General features: G+C 38.2%; 2 protein-coding genes across 2 annotated transcripts in view; one reads left to right on the top strand and one right to left on the bottom strand.

Moving 5' to 3' along the window:
- The first annotated feature begins 5,269 nt into the window (after window positions 1-5,269).
- ccnh (cyclin H) lies at window positions 5,270-9,990 on the top strand. Its single transcript, XM_041998415.1, has 10 exons — window positions 5,270-5,432; window positions 5,520-5,670; window positions 5,753-5,875; window positions 5,957-6,030; window positions 6,677-6,887; window positions 6,976-7,139; window positions 7,320-7,390; window positions 7,469-7,574; window positions 9,625-9,688; window positions 9,799-9,990. Exons 2-10 carry the CDS (start codon window positions 5,554-5,556, stop codon window positions 9,823-9,825), a joined length of 957 nt encoding a protein of 318 aa, XP_041854349.1. The 5' UTR covers window positions 5,270-5,432; window positions 5,520-5,553; the 3' UTR covers window positions 9,826-9,990.
- The window catches only part of rasa1a (RAS p21 protein activator (GTPase activating protein) 1a), a 33,277-nt gene continuing 30,754 nt past the window's right edge, over window positions 7,863-10,385 (bottom strand). The window contains 1 exon segment of the mRNA XM_041998409.1: window positions 7,863-9,313. Coding sequence (XP_041854343.1) covers window positions 9,265-9,313 — 49 coding nt within the window. The 3' untranslated portion in view covers window positions 7,863-9,264.

Genomic DNA, 10,385 nt, shown 5'->3' with positions numbered 1-10,385 from the left:
CAGGAAGTCCACAGGAAGCCTTCAGTGCTCTCCAGCAGGGATTGATGCACTTATAAGAATGCTCTCCAACAAAAGGGACGGCAGCTATTAGGAAAACAAAAGAGGGGAGGGTGCCAGTGATAATAGTAGCACTTCAACACTCAGTTTTAGAATTTGTCAGCTGAGTAACCAAGAGTGTCAGAAATTTAAAAAAAAAAAAAAATTCCCTCCTGCTGCTTAATATTTTATTTTCCCCGTGAAACCACTGTGATTAGAGTCAAAGAAACTTTTTTTAAAAAAAGGCATCACTTAAAATATGTATCTGTGTTTGACTATTTTTCTAAATTGGATTATTTTTATAAAGGTTTTTTTTTCTTTTGTAAGTTAATAAATACCCATCTGTGCTTATAGTTTTTTTTCTGTCTTTCTTTTAGGGATAAATGAGGCATCATGGGGAGAAACTGAAAATAAGCATTGTATTTAATTTATAACTGCATTCAGACTCCCTTCAGCATACTAAATTAACAAAATTTAAAGTGAGAGAAATAGACTGTAGGCACACATTTCTTCAGTTTTTAGTCTCAATTTTTTTTACAAGCTGAAAGCTTATTTGTACTGATTTGCAGGGTTTTGAGATTCATTTTGACAAGCGATTATTGCAGAAGGTCAGCAATTCACCTGTTAGGCAAAAATTTATCCTGCCTAATGTTTGCTGTCCTTCAGGTGCAGCCTGCAGACCTCCTTTGCATTTTAATGTAGACGACCTGATTATTAAATCTTAGAGATTTTTTTTTTTGGTCTGAAATAAATGCTTTGTGTTGCTGGGCAACCTGACTTGATCAAATGCAGTCTCCCTCCCCCAATTTTAAGCTCATAATTCTTCATTTATATTCAGGCACCAATTCTTAATTAGATTAAGATGCATAACCCCCCACTGCAAGCAAATTCACACTGATGTACAAATCACACACACACACACACAGCTCAGCAATTTAACAAGGAAAAACCTATTTAAAAATGGAGCTTAAAAAAAGCGAGCACCGTATTTAGTGAAGATTTCTTAAAATAATTACTAAATGCTAGAAAGAAGAATACTTTTATTTTGCATCTAAATATTTTTGTTTCATAATTTGTGACACTTGGAGTTACTTTACTTTTTAAATTTAAATTCTGACAAAACAAATTAAATAAACAGATTTTTTTTAAATAAAATAAATAACTGTAACACAATTATCAAATACAAAACAAGTGGATTACATGATGGCTTTGACACAAAAAACACTTAAATTTGATTTAATGAGACAAATGGGACGATGTTAAAAACAAAGCATAAACAGGTCAAATATGCTTTTACAGAATTTCAAACAAATGACCTGATTATTTGGAAAGGTGGGGACATTCCACGTTGATAAAATGGGTCATTTGGAGGACTTGCTGGAGCATTGTACTAAAAAAATATCAAAACCTTTACATCTTTCTGTCTGTCTTTCTCTACGTTTCCCATCAGTACTGAGGTGCTCAAGATTATGTCTTTTTGGGTTTGTTTTTTTTTTCCACTCCAGGTGACTCAAATCCTTGCAGCCTTTTACTAACTGGCATGAAAGACTATGTATACTAAATAAAAATCATTAAGGAAACAAATCAGAGGAATTTTTTCCACTGCTTGCTTTGGCTTCAAGGTAAAGTTAAAATGGGTCATCAAATTTCATCTAATTCTCAAGGTGTGGCTGAAGAGGAGGAAGCTGTGTGTGCATCGCATACCAAGGACAGTTGGATTTGCTGCAGAGAGTCTGCTAGTTTTCCTCTCCCTAGAGCTATGGCTTTGATTGAACACTGAAATGAGTTGAAATGCCACAAATCACTACCAATATGCTGAAAATGAAAATTGGCCTTGGGGTTTTAAAGTTCCCATTAAGAGTGTGCTTAACACATTCTGTTAAGTGTGCTTGGAGTGCATCTGAAATACATTATTATGTGTCTCCACGCAGTCAAGCAAAAATGTCCTCCAAAATTTCCTCAATGCAAATGGTCTTTTTGGAGAAATGCAGGAGAACTCAGTATTAAGCTCCAACGAGACTTAAAGGAGGAACAAAAAAAAAAAGCTTAGGGGTAGATTAAACTTGCAAAAATATGAAGAAAAAAAAATAATAAAGAAATAAGAGCAACAATCAGGTGGCTGGCACCAGAAAAAACCTGTTTGAGTCCTGTACTGTCACCAAGATTTTTTGTGATATGAACCTGTGATTCCAGTATATTTTTTCTTTTTTGAAACAGCAGACTCTGCCTCTGTATCAGTATTTCTTTTCAGCTTGGTGATGCTTGTCTTGCTCTGAATGCAATGATTTGATACAACCACACTCCTTCCTATTTACCCCTCATCTCTCAGGTAGCTGTACTTCCTGGAAACAGGAAAATGACTATTCTGACTGCTTAGTATTCACATCACGTAAAGTGGGTCTGTGTTCCTCGTTTACTTCTGTACTGTACAGCTGGGGAGCTGTCCAGCACGCAGCGGCAGTATGCAAATGAGTCTGGATTTGAATGGAGATGGAGGTAGACACAAAGCTCAATTAGAGACAGAGAGAGAAAGAGACGGTGGGGGAGCGCTGAGTGTCTGGTTGGGGAGGGGGAGGGGAAAATCTTGCCTCCTTTGCCTAGCTGCTTAATGCCAACCTGAGCAAAACCAGTGTACGGACACATTCAAACACAAAGCCACACACAGATGAGAATGTGCTTAAATATCTAGACAGATTTTTAAATTCTTCAGACAGGCGGCTGATTTTCTGAGGGGCCTAGACGGCTCAGCTCTGTGATGCCTCTCAGTCACACCAATCACAGTGAGAATATCCCACATTATCCATATCCCACATTTCATAAAAACAGAGGATGTGTCAGGCCAGCATGGGTGCACTTTCTCCTTTGTTTAAAGCTCGAATGAACTATTCCAAGCAGCACAAGTATAAATAAATAAAAAAATAAAGAATAATGGGATGGCAGCCATTTTGTTCTTGAGTGTTACTTGATGCCCAGCAGCAACGCATATCACCTGAGCCAGTGCCTGCATGACCGTCCTCAGTGGAGCCTCTGACATCAGCACTGCCATCCCTGGTTGCTATGGTGACCGCAGTACCAATTTTGAATCAGTATTTAATTGTTGGTGTGTGTAAAGCTGAAATGGATTGGACGCTGCAGCAAACAAGAAATATGATAGCCGGGGGGGATAAGATCAGGCGTTTTGTTGAAAGAAATCATATGCATCTTTTTCAAGTTTTTCTTTCTGTCCTTCTTTTTTATTTATTTATTTATTTATTGCTAAATTATCTCTTTTCATCCAAGAAAGTAACTTCATAGATAGGATGCCAGGAGGTGGACAGAGAGGTGAAGGTTTGCCAGCCTCTCCTCCTATTATCATGATAATGAATTGTTTACAAAGTTGTATACAGCCAAGGTGATGCTTGAATTTTAGCTGACTTTGTGTTTATGAATTGCAGTCATTTCAGCATGCCTGGAAAGGTTTTCATATGTAGGCGAATAACAGACAGGAGTGCAGACTTGGCTCTGAGGGGATGAGGCTAACTTCATCAGGGAGGCTCAGAGATGATTCAGTTGATCTGCCAAAGCCACAAAATCATCCAAGTATGATTTCCCATAAAACACTGCTTGTCAGATTATATGGAAACAACGTGTACTCATAAAAAATACACACGCCTGACCAGAAATTGTGTCCTTTTGTTAAACACAAACTCATTATTGTTGGCTCACATTCACCAAATATGTAGAAAAAAAGGGTTCAGACTGCAGCGAGAAAGTCTGATCATTGCAAAAAATATAAACAGGATATGCAATGCAAGGACGAGTAAACGAAAGATGCACGTTCTGAGTGAGAAGCCACACCACAAGATTGAAGCCAAAAATAAGTCATCACACACTACAGAATTATGCGAAATAGCAGGCGGGAAGGTGGTTGACTGACAACACAGGCGACCATGTACACAGTCACTTTCGCGTGCACACACATGCCTCGTCACTGCGCGCACATACAGTAAACGTTGCAACGGTCTCATCAATAATGCATCGGCACTTCATGTTTATGCAATTCTCTGGGCAAGCCCGAGTTTTGGATAAGGCGGACGCCTGGCTGCCACTGCACGTAAAGCATTTTACAACCAGAGCACAGAGCTCACGCACACAAGTTATCTTTACCGCACCTGAAGAAAGAGATTAAGATTATAAAAGAGTCTTCAACACATACCTGTTAAAGCACTTTTTCTTTGATTCTGGTTTATGCAGGCTAGAAGGGCTTCTTGATAACACCGTGCTAAGGCTGTGGTGATATTCAAATTATAGGCTCTCGCTGAATGCGAGGGCATTTATTATTCATAAATTACTCATGTTTATGCAAATTAAGGTGCGAAGACACTGGTGGGGGTTGAATGGCTCTGTCTTAGCATACTGTGCGGTTCTGTCTCTGTTGCGCTTTTCCATCTTGGATGAATCAGATTCAAACATTTGACCAAAATATAAACTCTTGATCAGCTGGTATTCTGAACTTTTATTCAGGTGAGCTCAAGATTAGAAATTTTGAGGGCACTGTGAAGATGACACCTGCTGTAGGCTTACAATCTAGCAAGCACTGGATAGGATAAATTTGCCGTATAATAATAATACCAACAACAACAACAATAATAATAATAATAATAACAATAATAATAATGAGGATGATATATTAATTAATTGTTTAACAAGAATTAAATGTTCTATAACTGAAAATCAAAATTTGATGTTAATTATATATTTACTGAAACAAATCACACAACGTTTAATCTGAAAAAAGAATAAATAAATAAAAAATAACAAATATAGGCTATAGGTCAGTTCATTGAATGCTTCATTCATTTTTCATGCTAGATAAAACTTATAGGCCTATGTTTGGTTCAGTGAATATTTAGAAATCATTAGAGACATTAGAAGACACCCTACTTTAATTAATTAAATCTAATTCTGTAACAGGCTACTCTAAGAACCCGGTTTTTATGAAAAAAATTGAAGGACCGAGAGTAGAGAATACTTTAAAACTTAGAACATGATTGAATTAATGCATGTTAACGCTTTGAAATATATGTTTCAAATGAGTATTTTTTTTTTAGACGAAGCCATTTAAAAACCCAATAAACAAAACATTTCTGAAACAAAACGTTGTTTGTCATGGTAGCCTAAATTATCATTTGAGTGCGCGTTGTGTCCTCAATTACGGTAGGTGCATTCGTCATCAAATACGGACTGCGTTTACGTAAAAGAAAACCGACGCGCCTTGGCTCTCTTATGCTTGTTGTGCCGTTATTTACTTTTAGGAAGTAACTCGTGAGCAGTTAACAGTAGTATAGTATACAGATTATTATTTTAACTCTATACCACCTTGCCTGATGAAATGACGCACATTTAGGCAGGAAAACGTAAGTTGAATATTGACACGAGATTGTCGCTCTCAGGGTTTCGGCTGGCTAACGTTTACTTACATCAGTCTTCTCCTTTTTCTTTAGTCTTGAATTAGACACTTTTGCTGCAGAAGCCGTCATGTTCCACAACAGCTCACAAAGTAAATACTGGACATTTGACAGTGAGGAAAAAGTTGAGCGGATGAGGTGCAAGGCCAATGAGAAATTCCGTAACAAGGCACTACAAAGTGGGAAGGTAGGACATTAAAACGCGCGATACATTATTGAACCCAGAGCACCGTGCTGCTGTTTAACCGTTGCAATCACCTGTGTGTCAGCCTGGTGTGAATGAGTCCATGTTCTTGGAGCGTCACGAAGAAGATGTATTATTTCGTCACTACGAGAGGAGACTGCTGGACTTCTGCAATGCTTTTAAGCCTGCAATGCCCAAGTCTGTTGTGGTACGTAAGTGGTTTATTTTGTGTCTCGATAAAATTACGTGACTAATAGACATTTAAATTGTACATGTGTCATCTGTCCAGGGTACAGCCATCATGTACTTCAGAAGATTCTACCTGAATAACTCCATTATGGAGTACCACCCCAGGATTATCATGTAAGTAGTAAGCCAAGAGCTGGGATTGAGTTTTCTTAATGTTTAAAGCAGACTGTAAAGTAGAAAAAAGGCAGATCCTTACATGAACGATATGTTTGACGCAGTATAGCTTATGTCGAAACTAATAAATTGTAGATGCAATGTTGCAATCTCATCTGGATAGCAAAATGTTACTCCAAAAATGGCATATCATTCAGTATAAATGGTGCATGTATGTATTACAGCTCTGATGCACTATCACATCATCTTTCCCTTCTTTTGAAACTCAGCCTATCATCTAAAATGCCATTTTGCTTATTTTTACATGCAGCTTACAAAGCAGATTGTTCAACTTTTAAGTTTCACAAATTTTGAATGAAAACATTCTCTCCTAAATGCAACAGTAAAAGGCAAAATATGCATTAAATGAATGAAATCATAGTTAACTTGAGTTCCGAGTTGTTGTTGTGTACAGACTGAACACCATTATAATGGTGTGTGTCCAAATGTTACAGTCCAAGTATCTTGTCATATTTGTTCAAACTTTTCTTTTTATGAAGTCAGTCACTTTTCCAGTCAGCACTGAATAGATGAATAAGTACATGTGTTATGTCATCATTAATTGCTTGTCCTTGGCTTACTTCACAACCTCACCTTCTGGTTTCAGGCTAACGTGTGCATACCTGTCCTGTAAAGTGGACGAGTTCAATGTGTCCGGCGCACAGTTTGTAGGAAATCTTCAAGAGACAGCAGCAGGACAGGAGAGGGTTCTGGAGCAAATTCTGGAGTATGAACTGCTGCTAGTTCAGCAGCTCAATTTTCACCTGGTGGTCCACAACCCATACAGACCCATGGAGGGTTTTCTCATTGATCTCAAGGTGGGGTTTGTCCCCGGGGTGTTAATTGAGTACTGTCACAGCTGTGATCCAGTCGTGTGGAAAGTAACTGAGTTTGTTCTTCTCTCAGACTCGATATCCTGCACTGGAGAACCCAGAAACATTGAGGAAGAGTGCTGATGACTTTCTGACCCAGGCAGCTATGACAGATGCAGGACTGCTGTTTTCTCCCTCACAGATCGCTCTGACTGCTATTCTGAACAGTGCTTCTAGAGCAGGACTAAACATGGAGAGGTAGGACACTTATTCTAAACTGTCAAGGTGTCATATACACACAAACTTGAAAAAGAAATATTAGGTTTAGTGTATTTTCATTTCAATTTATACAGTAATAAAATGTGAAAAAAGGGGTGAAAATGTAGTTCTTAAAAATTCATATGTGAATTAAAAAAGAAATTTACTTGCCCCACCTAGCTACCTGACTGAATGCTTGGGACTGAAAGACGATAAGGAGACCCTCTCGAAGATGTATGACTTGATGAGACGTGAGTAAACTGCACTTTAAGTGTGTCACCACAAGATGGTGATGGTGAGCTGCTTAAGTGTTGTCTCTGTTCATGTAGGGATGAAGACCCTCCTGAAGAAATATGAACTTCCAAAACCTGAGGGGGTGAACATTTACAAACAAAAGTTGGAGAGGATTCATGCTGAGTTTACCAGTTCAAGCACGTAAGAAGATGAAGATGCCAGTTTTTTTTGTTGTTTCACTTTGCTGTAAATTGCATCATATGAAAAATCAGATCACTCTGTCATGTAGAGAAAAAAAAATGTGAGATATGTGGAGCACTTCCAAGTCATTATCTCATTAAGATACTAAATGAGTGGAGTATTTTGTTATATGACAGTACTGACTTAACTATGTATAAACTGCCATTGTAGCACACCGGAGCAAATATAAAAACACAGTTGTAACATCCATCCACAACAACCAAATGATGAACCTGAAGTATCCAGTCATACATAGTAACAGCTTTATTTCAGCCAGGTTGTATCTAAGATGCAAAAGGTTCAAGGTTCAGTATCAGGTAGAAAAATAAAAAGGAACACATCATCAGCTGTATGAAATACAGAAAGCAAGTACAACTGCATGCCTCACTGCTACTTTCATCATACCATGTAGCATGTCTGATACTGGTATACTTGATGACATTTAGGCTCAATAGTTGTGACTCATCTGTCGCCAGTTGTCTGTTAACACTTGGTGAGGTCCGTGGTATCTTAAGTGCAACTACAGTAAACAGTTTGGTAAACATCTGAGCTATGACAGGCACAGATTCAGGCTCTGCAGCTGCTTGAATCTTTAGGAGGCACACAAGGCCAACCCTTATGACTTTGAAGTTGATAAATCTGTGCGTGACATGACTTCTCAGGGTGGAAAACAGTCAGTGCTGAGGTGTACTGAAGAAACACCACCTGTGATGGTGGGAAAGCAAGAGAGACTGCAATGCAAAGCTTTCATTAACATCAAAAGGCATAGAAAAAGAGTTCAGGTGATGGTTGTTAGAGCAGCTTAAACTGTATGTAGGCCCACACACTATAGCAGGATCCATTCAGGTTTAACACATGCACAGGACAGGATACATGTTTATCCTACAAACTATCTCTCAGCTCTGTTCAGCTATGCAAACAGTATCTCTTTATAAACCTAAGTGCATAAAAACAAAAATGCAGCATATAAAAGAAATGTAACAAGTGGTTTAGATGTTGCAGGGAGGTTTATACACAGACAGATGAAGTTCTCAATGGTTTGAAGGAAAAGCTTATCATATAGTCAAGTGACATGAGTGAAAGGATGGTGAATAAAAAGGGAGTTAAGGCTTGTGTCATCTTGGAAAGAGGTGCTATGTTTATATTCCCTGATGACAGCAGAAAATGCTACCTCAGTGCTTTGGATTGCCTCCTCTCTATGGTCATGTAACCCCCAAGTTATGTTGTCCAATGAAAGGAATGGCTTAACGGGAAGCCCCCTCTTGTCTGGCTCCATGTTAATCATCAACCACAGTCACTGAGACTTTGGAGTGCCAGAATTACCAGGATCGATGAAGCTCAGACATCTCTGAAGTACAGTCCGTACATCAGTTCTTCATAAAAATGATCTTTTCAAGGTCTCCTTGTAAGAGCTCAGCACACTGTGGGTTTATGATGGATTTTGGAAAGGGCAGCAATTTATGCAGCAAGAGGTTTCCCATGAATGACAGTCATATTGCATTTGTGCCACCCGAAATCTCAGCCACATGCTCACATTATAGCTACAAACTCACTTTAGTCTTCGGCCGTGCACCTGAAGGGATAAGGTCTCAGTTTGGCTGGCTGGCTGTGGAGTCTGACTACCACACACTCAGGTGGAAATCCGAAAAACTTACATTACCTGGATGGCAGCAGCTAGTGACATGATGGTGCACTCTGTCCTGTAAGATAAAGTGGACATGTTTGTGAAAGACACATGCTGACACATCATTCAATTTTGCTATGGTTGTGAAAGCAGGGCCATCTGAAAGTAGCTAATCTATATGAACATGAAGAGAGGGGACACTACCACTTCTAAAAGGCGATCATGGAAGTGCAGTGGACACTAGATGTATCTACATGAGTGTTGACAATGGACTATAAAGGGTTGTAGCATAAACACTGAAGACACAGAACAGCGTTCACCAGCTGTTACGGCTTTCAAATCTTGCCTAAACTTTATTTGCTCATGTCAAAATTCTTTGTATTGCAGCAAACGGAAGAGAGGATATGAAGAAGATGGCCATGTAGCAAAAGTGTCCCGTTTGGCTGAAGAGGTGAGACGTTTTTATCTGCTGAAGGCCAGCATTTAAAATTTGCTCCATGTTTAATAATTATTTTCTTTTTTTTTTAGAACTCATTCCTAATAGCTTTTATTCCATTTCAGGAATGGACTGATGAAGACCTCATATGAGCTTCATGTGGTTGTGGAATGGAACTAAATTCTTTTACTGCTTGGCTCCAACATTTTAGCAAACAGTATGGCAAATACTGCAGAAACAAAATCAAAGTATACATTTTCTACTGCATGTTTTGTTTGCTTTTTTGTGCAGATAGAATAAAGGTATTTTTATACACATTTCTGCCAAAGATATTCTTTAAAATCCGTCACATGATGCAGCAAACATCAATTTCTCCACCTTTGTTAGGAGACAATAAACAAGTCCATAATCTACTTTACAAAAACAGTTTAATAAGTGCATGCATGTCTGATACAGTCTGTACTATTCCAAAAATTACTGCTGTAAACACTTATTTAATTGTTTTTTTCAGATTATGTGTCCTGTCTGCCATTGGGAAGATTAAAAAATAAGCCTCAACCAAACAATCAAAAAAATTGCAGATACAATTATGGGAGGAAAAAAAAATTCAGCTCATCTCACTTATATACTCATGATTCCAGCAAGAGAATTTATTCATATAAAATAACCATATTTTTTCTGAAAGACTTTTTTCCAATCTAGAAAATAAAGA

Source organism: Melanotaenia boesemani, chromosome 11 (assembly GCF_017639745.1).
Source record: "Melanotaenia boesemani isolate fMelBoe1 chromosome 11, fMelBoe1.pri, whole genome shotgun sequence".
Classification (NCBI taxonomy): Eukaryota; Metazoa; Chordata; class Actinopteri; order Atheriniformes; family Melanotaeniidae; genus Melanotaenia; species Melanotaenia boesemani.
The sequence above is the reverse complement of the archived record's forward strand: the minus strand, read 5'-3'. Positions and strand labels throughout refer to the sequence as shown.

What these genes read in the sequence shown, in the direction of transcription:
- ccnh (XM_041998415.1), top strand. Translation starts at nt 5,554, where the DNA reads ATGTTCCACAACAGCTCACAAAGTAAATACTGGACATTTGACAGTGAG. An exon ending in GTTTTCTCATTGATCTCAAG is followed by an intron (nt 6,888 to 6,975) that starts GTGGGGTTTGTC and finishes TTCTTCTCTCAG; the next exon opens with ACTCGATATCCTGCACTGGA. An exon ending in GATGTATGACTTGATGAGAC is followed by an intron (nt 7,391 to 7,468) that starts GTGAGTAAACTG and finishes CTGTTCATGTAG; the next exon opens with GGATGAAGACCCTCCTGAAG.